Source organism: Phlebotomus papatasi, chromosome 2 (assembly GCF_024763615.1).
Source record: "Phlebotomus papatasi isolate M1 chromosome 2, Ppap_2.1, whole genome shotgun sequence".
Classification (NCBI taxonomy): Eukaryota; Metazoa; Arthropoda; class Insecta; order Diptera; family Psychodidae; genus Phlebotomus; species Phlebotomus papatasi.
In genome coordinates, this window is record NC_077223.1 from 205,867 (window position 1) to 223,892 (window position 18,026).

At 33.3% G+C, this 18,026-nt stretch overlaps 2 protein-coding genes across 6 annotated transcripts in view; one reads left to right on the top strand and one right to left on the bottom strand.

Moving 5' to 3' along the window:
- The window catches only part of LOC129804997 (uncharacterized), an 8,466-nt gene extending 2,379 nt beyond the window's left edge, over positions 1 to 6,087 (bottom strand). The window contains exons 1-2 of the mRNA XM_055852798.1: positions 6,070 to 6,087; positions 3,982 to 4,113 (exon numbers count right to left, since the gene is read on the bottom strand). Of these exons, the coding sequence (XP_055708773.1) occupies positions 3,982 to 4,113; positions 6,070 to 6,087 (150 nt within the window). The remainder of the gene's footprint in view (positions 1 to 3,981; positions 4,114 to 6,069) is intronic.
- LOC129802030 (serologically defined colon cancer antigen 8 homolog) lies at positions 4,062 to 17,724 on the top strand. 5 transcript variants are annotated; one of them, XM_055847570.1, is made up of 8 exons: positions 4,067 to 4,126; positions 10,603 to 10,886; positions 12,878 to 13,705; positions 13,759 to 14,425; positions 14,493 to 14,571; positions 15,014 to 15,131; positions 15,770 to 15,926; positions 16,484 to 17,724. In XM_055847570.1, the coding sequence occupies exons 2-8, from the start codon at positions 10,729 to 10,731 to the stop codon at positions 17,630 to 17,632; spliced, it is 3,156 nt and encodes a 1,051-aa protein (XP_055703545.1). In that variant the 5' UTR covers positions 4,067 to 4,126; positions 10,603 to 10,728; the 3' UTR covers positions 17,633 to 17,724. The 5 variants fall into 5 exon arrangements, with proteins under 5 accessions (XP_055703548.1, XP_055703549.1, XP_055703545.1 ...); XM_055847572.1 differs by lacking the exon at positions 15,770 to 15,926 and adding an exon at positions 15,980 to 16,116; XM_055847573.1 differs by lacking the exon at positions 10,603 to 10,886 and having other exon boundaries at positions 4,062 to 4,126; positions 16,484 to 17,721.
- Positions 17,725 to 18,026: the final 302 nt, after the last annotated feature.

Below are 18,026 nucleotides of genomic sequence, written 5' to 3' on the forward strand. Positions count from 1 at the left end.
ACCGTGTGCCTCAATTCCCATACAACAATGAGAAGTTTTTTTTTACTTTTATATTTTTTTCTTAGAAACTTGCAATAAATATTCGTGTGGCTGCACTCTTCACATAAAAATTTTCTCAGCAAATAGAAAGGCGACTTTGACAACTACTAGACAAGAGCATCATCATCAAGTGCTTTAATTCACATTTCCAATATATATAACATACGTTTGCATAATTACATAATTATCTCAATAGAGAGGAATTGACTCAAGACTTAATTTTTATATCTATCACTTCAAACTAATATTTCAACACACAGTTATTTAGAATTAGAGTATCGATAGAGACATCCATAAGATTATTAATTTTTGCAAACTACTTTACTTGAATCCTCGTTTAACATTAAGCACTGATCACTGTAATTCCACCTCTATCCGCCACTACTCGATTGGGAATGTTAAAGGTACTGTAAGTGAGGCGGCCTTTTAAAGACTCACTGTTGCGAAAAAGTCTTTTCTCTCAATTGTTCCCAAGTCAGTCAATATACATTGGGAATTTTAAGACAATAACAATTCAACAATTTCGTTTTACAATTCGCTCTTAGATGCATTTTGGGATTTTAAAATTTTTTCAGATAGTACAAATATATCGTAAAATATGAAGAATTTCTTTAATATTTTTATCTACCTATCTGTTATTTTATTTTTGTTCGTAGTAAGTAATCGTTGAAAAGTTTTCTATCACTGTATACGCAAATTACTATGACAAAATCGCAGATAGTACAAGATTTGTCTGAAATATATATAACTGTTTAACACTTAAAAGACTGAGAGGACATTTTATGCTAATTTGTGTTTAACACCAAAAAAACCCTTTAAATATGTAAAAATTTCAATTGTATGTATGTGAAAAGTATTTATTTGGTTTTATTTCGCCATTAAAACAAGATTAATAACTTTTATTCAAACTTGAAATAGTGAAAAAAGTCTAAAAGAAAATTATTTTTTTTTACCATTTTGTTAGGTGTTGAATCTGTAAATATGAAGGATTTCATTAAAGTGTTCTTGATATCTTTTACTGCTCAAACTGAACAGAGAGATAGAGAGCAGTATATAATCCCTCAATATTTTCACCCCTCAAAATTTCCATCTTCCGCTCCCCGGGCCCACTTTTCTCAACATTTGTTCGAGTTTTATATGATTTCTTAGAAATGATTTCCCACTTTTTTGTTCGTCCGTCCGTCTTTCCGTTCAGCCGTTCTAGCGTACCAGACCTAGAGTCCCTGGAGCCCAAAGGGTTAGAAATAAAGACTTATGACTTTTGGGGAACCTTCCCACAAGTCGGCTTCCGCATTATTAACATGCCCTTCATTTCCCCTCCAAAACCATGTACAGTGAGTGTCAATAGTTTGTTGCCTAATGGATGTTTGAGAAATCAAGTGAAAAAAATGATAGAAAAAAATACTTTTCCAAAATTTTCTTTTTGCAGATGAGTTCCTTGTAATCCGTAGATATTATTTATAGTTTTCAAAAAAAATAATTAATTTTATTTCATATCAAAAATAATTGTTTTCCAAAAGTTGGTCATTTTTGAAAAATCAAAAGTTTGTTGCCTCATTAAAAAAACTAATTCAAAATGGTGAAAACGTGCAACCAACTTTATGTAAACCGGTTACATTTTAAGCTTATGTCATTTGAGAGGCAAATGGTGGATTTGTACATTTTTAAGGCTGTCAATGGTAAATATATAGGTGTAAGAGTGATGATAAATAACAAGAAATAATCAGTTTTTTGATAATTCATAATTTAGGTTACATTGGGAAATTACAAAAAGTTGAAAGGTGGGATATTTTCCAGAGATACTGTTGGAAGGAATCGGCGTCGCTTAATTGCCAAATTTTATTTGAAATTCATGAAAAGTTAAACATAAAATGGTCAAATATTATAGTGATGAGGCACGAGTACATTTGAAAAATGCTACTGGTAGACCCAAGGTTTCGGCTCAGAGAGTGATAGTAACCCCATGATGTTTGCTTCAAAAGTTCAGAGTCGGCTAGTTACAGAAGGCATACAGGCTTCAAATGCTTCGAAAATCAAACTCAAAATGAAAGAAAATATAAGAATAGGTACTTGGCTCGCAAGATTCCATTGGTAAGCAAAACCAAACTGCGTAAGACGTTGTATTTTTACTTTTTTAGCATGTCCCAAGTGAATTTACAACCTTTTAACCAGATTGGTTTTGTTTACCAATGGAAACCTGGAAACCAAGTAATTATTCTTACCACTTTCATTCAATTGCGGTTGGTTTTGAAGCCTGTATGCCTTCTGTAACCGGTCGACTCTGAATTTTTGAAGCAAACATCATGGGGTTACTATCAGAGATACCTAGAATGCGGTTATCGACTCTCTGAGTCAAAACCCTGGGTCTACCAGTAGCGTTTTTCAAATGTACTCGTGCTTCATCACTATAATATTTGACCATTTTATGTTTAACTTTTCATGAATTTCCATAAAATTTGGCAATTAAGCGACGCCGATTCCTTCCAACAGTATCTCTGGACAATATCCCACCTTTCAACTTTTTGTAATTTGCCATTGTAACTTAAATTATGAATTATCAAAAAACTGATTATTTCTTGTTATTTATCATCACTCTTACACCTATATATTTACCATTGACAGCCTTAAAAATGTACAAATCCACCATTTGCCTCTCAAATGACATAAGCTTAAAATGTAACCGGTTTACATAAAGTTGGTTGCACGTTTTCACCATTTTGAATTAGTTTTTTTAATGAGGCAACAAACTTTTGATTTTTCAAAAATGACCAACTTTTGGAAAACAATTATTTTTGATATGAAATAAAATTAATTATTTTTTTTGAAAACTATAAATAATATCTACGGATTACAAGGAACTCATCTGCAAAAAGAAAATTTTGGAAAAGTATTTTTTTCTATCATTTTTTTCACTTGATTTCTCAAACATCCATTAGGCAACAAACTATTGACACTCACTGTATTTCTTGGATTGCTCGAAAAGGCGTCGTGTTTTTTTCAGTTTTGGGATATTTTTTTTTAGACGTTTAGGCAGATATTTCGTCCATATACGAAAATATTGTTGAATCATATCTAATAACGATTTCTTAAGGTAAAAAATTATCAGGCTTTCGAAGGCGTTTCTCAACCGAATGATATCATTTTTGGCTCATAGCTTATTAATCGGTAATGAACCGGCTATGAACCGTTAATCGTATCGACACACTTGATTTTTATTACAATGTAATCACTACAAAATGCTCGTGTTGGAAGAATCTGCTGATCGTAGATCGCTCAGGAACGTCTTTCTTTTATCTCTTTTATCTTTTATCTTTTATCTTTTATCTTTTAAGTAATTTATAAATTAGTTCAAATCGGTTGAGAACAGGTAAACATCTAAAAGCATAAAAGTTATACGAGTTCCCAAAACATGAGACGCTTTGCCACCCCTTACTTTGAATTTTGTTTTGTTTTGAAATCTTACAAAAGTTACACATATTTCCGCTTTTAACTGTCTCAAATTAATCATTTCGTTGTTTTGTGTGCCAGCTGTGTGCAAGTGTTTGTCCATTTAAATTATCCGTTCTAAAGAAAGCAAAAATGATATGGAACAAGCCTATGAGACAGTTAGGGAATGTAGACTATGGACCGAAGAGAGTGTGTATTGTGGCAAAGTGCCTTTATTATGAACAAAATAGCACAATAATTTAAATATAACAATAAGTGCAATTTGCCGTGTTTTCCTTGACCTATACTGACAATATTTTTTTAATGCATTTAAGTTTCTATTGAGTATAGTATATCTTCATTATAAAACCTCTGCAAAATTTATGTTCATGGGGAAAAAGAGGAAAAAGACATATCAATTCAAATAACTACCAAATTTTGAGCCACATTGTTAGTTCACCTTCAATTTTTTTAATGTATTAAATAATACTTTTGGTAAAATACACTTTATCTTACATATTTTTTGTTTTCTATCTCTTTACATGTTACAGAACTTGGTATTTTATTGGAATTTTCGGCGAAGTCTGCAAACTGAAACCTCTGGAGTGAAAGAGAGAGAAAAATATAGACAACAACTTTGACCCGTGACTAGACAACAAAGGTAAGTCCAATATCAAATAAGTAATATCACTATGATCAATTCGCAAAGTTGTGGCATATAACTTGCAATTTTTCGGGAAATGCCTTGCGCATTTGTTACTGTATTATGGTTAAAATTGTTCCGCAATCGGATTTCCCGCCTTTTTTCACTATCTCACTGTGATATCTCATTTAGCCGTGCTCTCGCTATTACATAGCTATAATAGAAGTTATTCTTGGCTTTAGCCGAACACTTGCTCCTATACTGTTTATAGTCCTATATGCTTTTCTTGTTTATAGTATTCTTGAATTCTTCATGTCATTTTTATAATTAATTTTAAAAAGAAAATAAAATGTTTCAGTAAATTTTATAACAAATAAATTGATGCGATTATTAAGAATATCACCTATTAAATTTATATGTATGTGGAAGTATTTAGCGAAACAAAATCATAAAAAAAATATTACTAATAAAATGTTTGAAACATTTTTTTTACAATTTCTTTTAATAATGGTTTCATTCTTAAATAAAAAAGTATCATAATTTAAATTGAATAAATTCAAAAAGAATTAATTAAACTGAATTGAATTTATCAATATTTCTTTAAAGACCTAAAAAAAATCTTTTTAGGTATTTTATCTCAAATATTTTTCCATAAATTTTTAGGTTTGAAAGACCTTCAAAATTATTCACGCAAAACTTTGATAGTTAAGAAAAAAATATGGTAGTTATCTTGCGCAAAGTTTTACGAATTGTGTGTCTATTCTCACTTGGTATTCAATATTTGCTGTTTTATACGCTCACGTTGACTTGAAGTTATTTTTCCCACCAATAAATGTTTTTATGGGATTAATAAAATAATGGGAAAACTGCTTGAAAAATTTCACACATTCATTAAATGGTTTGTACGAGATTCGTGGTGTCCTCAAGCACAACTCTTTTCATCTCTATTGCCTATACACAGTTTATTTTTTATTTTACCTAGAGAAATAAGTAAAATAAATCCAAAAACAAATTAATTCGTAAATCTAAAATTAAAGTAGTTACTATCACTTAATGTAATGAAATTTGATATTTTTTATGTTCAATTGTTAAAATTGGTCCTAATTTTGTGATTGGTTAAATCAAGTGTGCTTCTAATAGGATGAGAATATCTTTGAATCAATGTGGTCACGAACTCATCATCTTGTTCGTGTTATTTGAGTTTAAAATAGACTTGCAATCTACTTATTCTCCAAAACACGGTCTTATTGAAATTATTATAATAACTTTACATATCATTTCAATCAACCGTTGTCGTATCTGCATTATTTTCTATTCTGTGAGATTTATTCAATTTATTCAGATTGTGAATTTATGTGAAATATTTTAATGAAATCCAGCTAAATATAACATACATATTAAATATATAAACTATTAAAAATCCGAAAAGTTGTGATTGCACAAGAGTCGCAGCTAAAACTTTAGAGGTTAGATTCTACAACGGTTTTATTATAAATGACAGTTTATAGCCTGTATAATGGCCAGATAAATGTGAATATTATACGTAATTAACCCATTCTTAACTATATATACAGCATTACACATCATACTCGAATAGAGTAATTTTTGATAATTTAAGTATTTCTTTGCAATTAATATCCGAATTGCTGGTCGGTAATGAACTTTAATTACTTTTAGAACAGAATCCAATTTTGTATTTTGAGATATTCTTACTGTTTCTGACAGACAAAGGAAGAAAATACCACAACAAAGTATTCTTGAGTATTGGTCTTATAAATCTTCATCTTCATGTTTTCTTACTGCTCGAACGGCCCGAACCCCATAGATAGAGAGAAGTATACAGGGTACGTGTTTTAAATCGAGACTTATTCATCTTCTTATTCTTACTTTCTCAAGTAAGAAAGAAAAATTTTTGTCTTCATGATTTCTCTTATTGGTTGTTATAGTTATCCCCCTCCCACCCTCACAACAGACTCCATCCTGGCCCTGAATCATTATAAGGTTTATCTATCACTAAAGTCAGCCTGTATGGTCCGTACTCTTTTTTTTTAATTTCACTATCAAGCTCATACAATGCGCGACAATTTTGTATTGTGCAAAGCTCAAGACAATCACGATTTGAATAATGTGAAATTGTATTTAAAGAAAGATTAAGTATATTTATGCAGTTCAGTTATTGATCAATTAACAAATTATACAATTATAATTGATGTATCATATCATCTTAATACAAGTGATTGCTAGTGGCTATCATTCATTGATAGTTTTAAATCAGTACAATAATATATTCCTGTAGAGTGTGAAAGAGTCAAAATCAATTTATGAGACAGTAGAAACACTATATATTTATTTTATTTATCGCAAAATATAACCCAATGCCTTTAATAATTATGACCATGTTCACGCTCATTTCATTCAACAACATTAATTTTTTTAATCTTTCTAATATCACTAGTAATAATCTATAAGATTTAACATAAGTGTAGTTTTGAGGTTATACCCTGCAAGAGTTCTTATTCGTTTCCTCCAAGTCTTCACAGCCCCAGCATTACATTCTTATAAATGTAATGCCTTTGGGATCACTTTAATGTGGGAGGTGCGATCAGCAAATAACACGTCTGTGCACAGAATTACTTAACTTCTTGAGCGATTATTCTGCATGCACGCGCTTAAAACTACAAGTGATTAAAATTCATTGTGACGCTACAATTTCGCGGAAAGGTAAAATATAATGTGATTAGGCGATAAATCACCTCCTAAATATTTCAATTTATCTTCGTAGAGCAAAGTTTATTCCCACTACAATATTTTCAATTTCAATGCAACTACTTCACTTTCTTATCAATTTGCAAAGAAGTAATATATCGCCTCCTATTTGATCAAGCTTTGCTATTCTGTAAGATTTTGAATGAAAGTCAAACACAGCAAAATAATTATAAATATTGTATTAATTTTTTATTATTATATAAATTATATTATACTATTTATTATTATTGAAGGACAAAGTATTTTATTAATTCCCTATATATGTATACATGTTAATTTCTTCATCAAAATTAATTATCACTTAATCTCTCCATGGAACTGAGCTTTATCATAATGTAAATTAGTTCTACAATTGGCTTGTGAAGCTAAATTATACCATGGTATGGTCTAGTTCCATTTAAAAATAGGAGAAAAGAGTCCTGTTTCAAAAGTGTCCCGTTTCAAGGGTGTCCCACTTTCTCCTATGAATAATTTTGTTTTAATTAATTTAACTAAAAAAAATTAAAAATAATTACTTATTTTTAATCTAAAAATATTGTAATATGGTCAGATAATCAGGAGCTATTTTGAATTTTATGGTCTCTGCACACTAGAGAAATTTATGTCCATATTTAAGAGTTTTTTCTACCCAAGCGTAGGCATTTGCTTCAATATGGACATAAATTTATCTAGTGTGTAGAAGCCATTAAGTTGAGTACCGTATTTGAATTCTTCTCGAACTCAAAGTTTTCTTCATAATAGCATGCCCTTAATGATAGAAAATAAGTATATAAACGATATACGAGCTACGATGTATTGTTTCTTGCGTGTGAAGACCTTTGAAGTCTTTTTAGTTCGTTTTTGTGTTCCCTATCATGGGCGTTTGTCTTGTTTAAAAGACTCGCAAGAATTGCTAAAAGTCAGTTCTTTGAGATATATGGCAATCCAGAGTATACGTACAAATTGCCTTTAAAGACCTTTTATAATTACATAGTATTGAGAAAATTGAGGCAGGAGGAATGACAGCACATTCCTTAAATTGTTCTAAACTGAAAGTGTATTTTCACATCAAATAGACCCCTTTGAATCAATTGGTAATGTTAATATGCTGTGGAGGTGTTTATTGAGCAACAATTGCCGCAATCTGGGTTGTTTACGAAAATTAAGAGAGCACTGGGATCACCATTCGTCTGACACTATGAGACTGACCATAATCAATATTCAAGTTCTCTACTTTATAACTGCGGAGTGAAATCAATTGTGTTGATTGTTATTGTTGCTTGCTATTGAGACATTACAATAGGGATCTTTTTTAATTTATTAATTATCACTTTTACAAGGTGAGCACAATGAAAGTGTACAGTCACTGTAAGTTCTTTATAAATATATGTATTCCCTATCAGATATAACTAAAAAGGGAAGGCAAATCGTCCCAACTTTGCAAAATGCTCAAATTCTTTAGGGGGAAGTGGGGCAGCTTTGAAATTGGGCTCCGATTTTTAAATGGAATTAACCCTTATCATGATATAATTTATCTTCACAATTGAATTGTTGAGCTAAATTATATCACAATGATATCCTTCATTTAAAAAAAAGGAGAAAAAAACCCTAATCAAAGCTGCTTCAATTCAAAGGTATCCCACTTCCCCCTACATAGATTCTATATACTACACCTCAATCATGAACCTTCAGAGACGGGTTTTAACTCGTAGTTTTCGGCAAAGGTTGTATAATAATGGAAAATTGCAACTTGGTGCATTGACGCTTTACCCCCTATGCTTATTTCCGCCATTTCAAAGACCCCCTTTTTTGTTTTCTCAATGGTTCAGCCCGTTCAGCCCCTAGGTCATTGAACTCAAATTTTAGTATGCTTCAGCCAGCTTTAGCTGTACTTTATATCTATCAAATAAAAAAAAGAAACTTTAGTGCGTTACGTGGACCTGACCCGAACTGTAAAGCGTCGAAGTTCGAAAATTGATTTACTTTTCCAATTCTAATTAATACTTTCACATAAATTTTTTATTATGCGTCTCAATGAGCACTTTCAAATGATATTGTAAAACTTCACTACTGGTGGCGCTGCGATAGTGTAAACGATTTACCCATTCAGTTAATGTACTAGAAATACTTAAGATAGAATTTTCATATTCTAGAATTAGTTTCATACAGATTAATAGATGATTTTTTTGAAAAGAAAAAAAATATCTATTATGGGGGCGCGGGTAGTCGCTCTCAAACACGCGTCTATTTAGATAGAGTAACTATCCAAGAACACAAATTGGCAATTAGAATTCAAATCAGGAAAGAGGATGACTTTCCGATCCGCCACTTTAAACAAAAATTTTGCATGACTCCGCGAAGCGAGAAAAGAACAACAAAATGTATTTTCTATTTTCATCTCTGTCGGACTATTTTTCCCAAGTAATTGAGGGACTAAAAGTACTAAAAATCCATTCCCGACAGCAATTCGAGTATCAGTTGCCTAGGAATAAACCATCTAAAATCACTCAATTTGCGTATGATGTGTAATACCATGGTAAGGAATGGGTTAAAGTTATATTTCTCAAAAATGTCATTGTGTATGTTGATAAAATTTTAGTTTAGAGTTTAGAGTATTGTAGTCTATGTTATGAAGTTCCCAGAAAGTGTCGAGCATTTCTGTGGTTACAGTAGAACCGGAGAAATGAGGAGGGCAAGTTCACAAAATTCAAAACACCATAATCTCTTGTGCTGTTTCACCTGTTTGACTGAATTAGATGAGTGAGAGCGCAAATGAAAGCCTTCACATAATATTATAGGGGAATGTAGGTATGATTCGCACACAGTGAACCTTCAAATAATGCAATTTTTCTCTTTGATTGCAAAGAGCTATAGTTCGTCATTTCCTAGCCATAGGATGATAGATAATTTTTAGCTTCATGCGACGAGATGAGAAATGGTAAACCTGCTCTTTGCAAACAAAGAGAAAATTCGCATCGTTTGAAGGTTCACTATGTGCGAACCATGCCTATATTCCCCTAACTTTCTAGAACGTCTGACCTTCGTTTAGGTAGAAAAGTGAGGATTTTTTAAATTATAGCATCGGTTTTTTATTTTTATTACTTTTTTCATATTTCCATTCTTTTAAGCAAAACCCTTTTGGAAATAGGAAGTACAATACTTATACATACATAATATTTTCAGTATGTTCAGTTTCATTCAATTTTATCGGCTGAAATCCTGAAAGTGTTTTTTTTTTGGAATATATGTATGTCATGACGAAAATTATCGATTTCTTTTTTGACAAATATAGCTTGCAACATACATTGCTTGTAAAAAATATATTTCCACAACAGTTCTGCTTCACTTTTACTAAGGCACAAGTCAGTTTCACGAAGCAAATTATGTGGATGTCGCATGTAAAGTATTCATAAATAAATTTATTTTCCCTCGCGATGTACAATCTTGATTTTTATTTCGACCACTAAAGCACACTGAGTGAAAGCACGGATGTATCTTCTTCCGGTGGTGGTGCATTTTTATTTTGTAAATATATGCTTTATCATATTTAAGGCGCAGAAACAGAGCTTTGCGAACGTGGTTAGGGAATAGTAGCAACGGTTGTGATGAGCTTTCACAGTCACGCGAATGAATAATAACTAATTATCATAAATAGAGGGATAGCATGATGCTACACTGCTTTAGCATATTTGTTAGTAGTCTGTAGTTTTGTCGTGACTAAACCACCCAAAATTTCACCCTCGCGGTAGACCCTATAAAAGGAATATCACTTCAATTCGTGGACTCTCAGTTGTAATTCAAACGCAGATGCAAAAAGTGCTTAGTGTCTTTAGCTCTCGAGTGTTGTACAAGAAAAAGATATTCTGGGAGGTAAAATGAAGACTGGAAGCACCAATAGAAACATTTCTCCACTTGGATATTTGAAAACTTCACCGAGACATAGTGCTAATTACAAAACTTCTAAGATTCTGTCAAGTTTGGGTATTATTGATAAAGACAGTATCTCTGGAAAAAACCGTCGGAATAAATCGAGGTAAGTTGTTTTCCATAACCATTTGCTGTAAGTCTTCTTTTGTTAATTCGCCGATTTTTTGTGACCTAAAAAGGAAAAAAAATGTGTGATCAATAAATTATCCTAAAAATATGATACTTCATATTATTCAATAAGTTTTGTATTAAAAACATTGTTGATTTCTATATTTAGGAAAACAAAGACAATTAATTAAAATATCTTGTTGTAAGAAAAAATCAGAATGCTTTGTTAATCGATTTAATACATTTTGCTAAGTAAACTTTGGCTTTGAAAAAAAAAAACCTAATCAACAAAATCAAAATATCATACTTTGCCAGACATGCAAAAGAAAAGTTTTCTCGTTTCCCTTATTTTGGGATTATGGTATAAAGTTAAAACGCTAATTCAGCTACATCGTTTTGAAAAGTAATAGATATAAAAGTAGACTAGGTAATTACTAAAGCTTTTAGGTGTGGAAAATTTTGGAGGAAATTTTCAGATACTAAATGAGATTCATAAGAATTTCAACTATTATAATCATCACAAAATCTCAAGTTCTTCGATCGTGCTAAAACTTTGCGAAAATGCTTTTCACTACTTCCTGATCATAAATATTTGGATGGCTAAAAAATTTCCTGTCTGTCCGCCCACATTTCAGCCGCTCGGACTCGGGCACCTACTCGAGCTGTAAGAGATAAAATTTGAAAAATTGACCGACCTACATCTCCGGTTGTGATTAACATTTTGACCAAAATTTTTGTCTGAAGAATCGTATCGATGAGAACTTTCAGATGATAGTTCAAAGATTTACTATTGATAGCGTTACGTAGCGTAAAAATTCGACTAATTTTTCTAAAAAAAAAAACCATTGTGAAAGTTGTTCAAATTTTAGAGTGTTTTTAAACCTCAATTACTTCGGTACCCGCTTACCCAATTTGATCATTTTTTGGGAAAAATTATAGAGGACATTCTGGTCTATATTTCACCCATATAATTTATTTTTATGTCAGTTGAAACAAATCCTAGATAGTTTTGTTGTAAACACAAAATTTAGGTTTGTTTCCAGGAATTGGATAAAAAATTAATGCAAAATATCTCCCAATTTCAGTTAAATCGAATTTGCTTGCAATCGAAGCCTACTCACGTAAAGAATCTCACCTACAATAAGCTGGTCTGGTCTTATCTGTCCATCTTTTTTCACTTTGGTAAAAATTTTGTACCAGACAAGAATTTTCTTTCACAAGTCAAATGTACATATCAAGGCTTAATAAAAATTAGTTTATCATATCGATTTGGTAGAAAACACTGATTTTCAGCAGTTTTAGGAGAGCACAAGGACTTCAAAAATAATACTCTATATACATTCGCAGAAATCGTTCTTTAAAAACGATTGTTTATTATATATCTTGCTATAACAAATCAATCACGGGAGATATAAAATATCCTACTTTTTATATGACTAGTACAAAAAGTATATTTCAAATTTTGTCTTGATTTTTTTTTATCATCCTCAATCACGCTAGTATTGATATTCCTAGATATAAAAAATGTCGAGAGTTTATCACACATGATTAATATTGAGACGTAATATTAATGACAAAGAATGTCTTCAGCGATTTCGAAAGAGAATGAGAGGGTACCAATGAAAAGCACTAGAGCGTAAATTTTTTTCCCCTATTTTCCTGGCCATTGCTACATTGATAATACCTTCCTTCGCTGTGTCACTCAACTTGAAGCCCTAAATTTGAATTTCCATGACAACAAACGAGGTTTTGAAGTAGATTCTATCGTATATGCGGTATTGGCAATTGAATAACCCAGTGTTTCTTTGTAATCTATGTAATTCAGACTTAATTTCATATTCCTAATAAGACCTAAAATGAGTGATAAAATAATAGAATATGGTGAAAGTGAAAAGTTAGAATAAAAACTATATATATATATATATATATATATATTGAAAAGTCTCCAAAAAATATATTTTCTTTTTCGTACATCATTTTCACAATTAGGAAGAGTGGCCTATCACCAAAAATGACTGATCCCATGTGCAAGAAGAAAAATGTTGATTTCACCGATTTTGCCTACAGGGAAGCCGTAAATAGGCTTAAATATCTCCTGGCTGAATCTTACACAACCAGTAAAATGACCTATCATCGTCCCAGTGATTGTGATGATTCAGATTATCAATCGACCGCTGAAAGACCAGTTCTGTCGGAGATTTCAAAATATTTTCCACAGTCATCTGCACTTACACAGTACAATACTAGAAGACTAGTTGAGTATCCAGTGATGACAAAGGAAAATTTCCCGTTGGGCCTTAAACCATCCTATTCGACGAGTAGCCTTCAACAGTCGGAAATAGCTCAAATCACTGACGTCAATCCACCTCCACAAGAGCTCATGAATTTCATAGAGCGACAAGAGCACTATATCGAGCAGCTGGAGAAAGAGTCACAGTTTTGCAGAGAAGAATTAGCCAATTTGCTCTCAAAAGTAAAAAATGTTATTACTGAAAACGAAACCCTAACAGACAAGGCTAAAGTCGGCCTCACTCGAACTTTCCTCAGCAATATGGATTCTTCAGAAAGTGATGAAAATGATAATGTAGACTCTAAGAGTCTTTCCATGAAGTATACTTCGTGCAATATGGGCCCAATTGGGCCTAATATTGTATTTGAATCGAGAATTAGCGAACTGGAGGCTCAATTAGCGCAATCAGCAATTGATTACAAGCGCCTCAATGAGGAGAACGAAAACAATAAGAGAAAGATTGCAATGGGTGTGGGAGAAAGTGGCTCTGCAGACATCTATAGGAAACAAATAGATAATTTGCAGAGGTCAGTGTGTTATTTTTTTTGTGATTCAACACTTACATTATCTTTTTTTACAGAGAGAAAATAGCACAGGATGAGATAATCAGAAAACTACAAACCCAGATCAATGAGATGAAGGAGGCTGATTCATTTTCAAAAAGTCAGAGGGTGCGAGATTTTAATGAGCAGGTGGTATTTGAAAGGACTCAAGCAGATATTGAGATAAGACGCCTCAAGGACGAGCTCGAGAGACAACATGAGCGTGTCCGGGAGATTCAAAATGAAATGGCACGTAGAATTGCTGATGAACGCACTAATGCTGAAAGACGCTATAACTACCAAGTAGATCAGCTAGGTGGAGATCTGACGTGCCAGTGGGAGCAGGCGTCTAAGCTCCAAATTGAACTGGAGCGTCAGAAGAGAATTGAGTCAGATTACAAAAGGGATCTCATGCAAAAAAATTCGCAGATTGATGAGCTGAAGGCAGAAATAAAGAGTAAGACCTCTTCGTGGCTATCAGATGTGGCGCAAATGAATGCGGAGAAGCAAAGCCTTGAGCAGGAAATCACATCGCTAAGAATGCAATTGGAGAGGGCGGAGCGTCAGAGCAAGGTGGAGACGTCGCGCCTCAATGCAGAAGTCAATTCACTGCGTCAGCGTCTCGATCGATCGGACGGCGACCTCTTACATGCTCGCCGTGAGAATCTCCGTCTTTCCGACCAAATTTCGGCTTTAGAAAAGGAGGTGAGCCTTCACCATAATTTCTGCAATATCTCATCCTCGGTTTCTACCTTCTTTTATTTTTTCCCAGATTACACTTGGAGAAATTGGACGTGAGCCAAGACCTAAAGAGATGTCCAAAATTATTTCAGATATGGAAATGAAGCATGGTATGTTATTATCACATTCAGAAAATTTTATTATTTTTTCAAAGGATTAGTGATAGTTTAACATTAAATACACTCAAAGAAATATTAAGTTAAATAAGTTTTTCTAAAGAAATATGAGGGGTATTAAAAATTTTAATTTGCACTTTTCTATACATTTTTATTTCTGAACAATTAAGAGAAATTGGGCAGAATAAACAAAGATTTATACTACGGTATGATTCGTCTCCTTTTTTATTAGAATATCAGTATTTTTCTTTAAAAGAATAAAAAAGGGCGCGAACCTTTTAAAAGAGAAAATATTAAGTTTATCCATGAGCTTCTCCTGCTTAATCCCATTGCATCATTAAAGCTTTTCTAGTGACAATGAGTAAAAGAATCAACAAAGAAATCTAAATAACTTCAAAATTAAACGATTTCTTTTTCTTTAATCGCTGCTTTCCAGCAAACACCGTCTCCGAACTGGAAGGAATGATACATGATCAGAGACAGCTCATGGAAAAACTGACTTCAGAGTGCAAAAGCTTAACACAAAAATTAGAGGACACTTCATTGAAACATAAGTAACATTTTTCTTTTCATATTATTTTTTCTGATTTTTAGTAGAATTTTGTAATTTTCGTTTGCTTGTTAACATTTCCTTGGCAGATCTGCATGCTGAAAGAGACAGTGAGATATGTTGGTGAATCTAATTCTTGGTTTTTGGTTTGTTGCCTTCTGTAGGGCCGCAGTGGCAGCCAAAAAGCGTGTCAGATTCTCACAATTTGAGATCAATCCACCGAATCTCTGGCCCGTTGTTAAGCGCAGAACAACGGCAAGAAAAGCCTGTAGATCACCCGATTGGATCTTATCGAAGAGATACTGAAGATGTGACAAAAGACTCTCAACCTTTGGTATCTATCACCGGCCAAAGGATTGTACTCAATGATGGGCAAAACGAGCAGCAATTTGTCAATAAATCACCTCTTAAGGTTGATGTGAGCATAAAAGTAATACCAAAACCAAAAACCAAGAAGATTCGACCATCAATTAACCAAACCTAAGTAGTTAGTTGTTTTTCACATTTGCAATTGAAGTGACAAAATAAAAATAGGCTTTTAAGGTTTTTTGTCGCTGCATTTGCAAAAGTACAATTCGTATTTTTTTAATTCAATAATTTTTAAAAGGTGTTTGAAAACATTTATCACACACTTTCCTTTAGAAATAACACACAGATCTTAAGACAGACCAACAAAGAGTTGATGGAGAGATTGAGGCAAATATGGACGAGTTACAAGGATATCAATCCACTATTTAGAAATGGAAAGGGTCCCATGAATACCAGTAGTGATTCAGAAGCATTGAATCATACAGAAAAGGTACAAGAATATCTGTAAAAATTAAGAATTGTTTTTTCTTGTGTCTGTTTCAGGAAAGAAATATCAACTCTACAGTCAAATGTAGAATATCTAACCACAAGAATTATGAATAAAGATAGCATTTTTACAAATAATCCAAATACTGATCACATTGATAATGTCAATCCCACCGAAGAAATTTTTAATGAAGGTATTTCGGCTATTTTAACCTAATGTGATAATGCATGAAATCACATGAGAACTTCATGAACATTTTATTCAGAATGAAAACATCTTCACTCTTCAGCAGTCACAGATATATTCTTGAATTGGTCGCCTTAAAAATTCCAGAGACGGAAGGCAATAGAAATTATTATTTTATATACATGTATCTATAATTCCATTCTAATCTATTATCACACGGCTTTATTCAACATTTTTTTTCACATTTCTTAGTATTTATGCTGAAAAAAATCCCTTTAAACGGATATCTGAAATTATCTTCCACTTTAATTTTTTAGTATTCTCATTTTGGTAATACTGAAAACAAATCATGAAGATGCCATTTACCCTTACAGCGCAGTACATACAAGAGGAAAGTGACATCCAAGGAAAATTCGAATATCAAGGACGAGAAGACGGAACAGTGGCTGATGTCATTGTCTCACCCACAACTGATAGAAACTCCCCAGAGCGAAGCTACACTAAACAGCAAGATTATGGCGGAGTGTCAGTGGAACAGCCAGGAAGAATTGAATACAAATCCCCAGTTCACGGAGACAAGTACACCACTGAAAGAATGGAAGTCGAAAAGGCCAGAAACACCCCTACAGATGAGCAGAAACGTAAGCCAAATCTATCAAGATCCGGAAGCCGACAGAGTGTACTCGAGGAACATGGCAGAAGTGCATCACGAGAAGGAAGTAGAACCCGAAGAGACGACGCGGCTCCGATTGAAGGAGGAAATGAAACGGGAATTGGAAGAGTGGAGTTGCAGCCGAAGTATGATGGAACAAGTGAATTGGGACAATTTAGCGGAACGCCGACAACAATGGAGTACACCAGTGGGCGAGATTATACGACGATTGGAGGGGAAGTCACAGGAGATACTTTCGAGCCTCAGTACGATGCAACCTATGGACAGCAGTCATCAGTGTATGATCAATACCAATCCCAACAATACATCCAGCAGCAACCAGATTATGGAGTACAATATGGGGCTCAGCAATACCAACAAGACGAATATGATCCCAGTCAGTACATACAGTACACCGGAGATGGCTATGACCAACAACCAGTTGTCTCATATACTGAATCCCCAGCAATATATGAAACACCAACCACGCTTACAGCAAGTTCCCCAGGCATCGCCACCCAGGAAACTGTTGTGCAGCGAACAGCAGCAGGAGGAGTCGAAATGCAGCAAATCTATGCAGAACCGAATAAGGGCACTTCAAATGTGGGGCATTCAGATTCCGGACAACAGCCACCAAGCGAACTATTGTCAGAACAGTTTGCCGCGACAGTGGCCCCAACATCAACGACAAGAAGCTCTGGAGGAGTGTCAAATGGCACAAAATTCACTAAACAGCGATAGTCCAGAAAAATGTTATATGCCAGATGATGGCTTCCGGATCAGTATTAGTAGTCCAAGTTTATTTGAATGCAGCACTTCAAGTTCCAGTTCAGCGCACTCACCTATACCCACAGTTCAACAGAGAATGTAATTTCTGAAATTAGATCATATAAAAATCCTGACTTAGGAAATATGATAACAATAAAATGCTTTAAAAAAAGACAATTTTATCAGTGATTCGTAATTTAGATTGATTGAAAAACGGTGTGTACCTGAGTTAGCAGGTCAACCTAGGTTCTTTAACTCTTTCCGGACCGAAGCATATGCTGCAAGCCAATTTCACAATTTTTCAATCAAAAATATCTAAGCTCAGGAATTAATTGAGGTCCTACAAAAAATATCTTACATTTGGACATCCTTATAGTTTGTAATCATCCAAAAGAATTGAATTTTTCTCAGTTCTAAATAACTAAAAAAGATTGTTTTTTACAGAACATTCATATGCTGCTTTGGGTACTCAGAGTCCCAAAAGAGACGAAAGAGTT

What these genes read in the sequence shown, in the direction of transcription:
- LOC129802030 (XM_055847570.1), top strand. Translation starts at nt 10,729, where the DNA reads ATGAAGACTGGAAGCACCAATAGAAACATTTCTCCACTTGGATATTTG. An exon ending in AGATATGGAAATGAAGCATG is followed by an intron (nt 14,572 to 15,013) that starts GTATGTTATTAT and finishes GCTGCTTTCCAG; the next exon opens with CAAACACCGTCTCCGAACTG. An exon ending in CATTGAATCATACAGAAAAG is followed by an intron (nt 15,927 to 16,483) that starts GTACAAGAATAT and finishes TTACCCTTACAG; the next exon opens with CGCAGTACATACAAGAGGAA.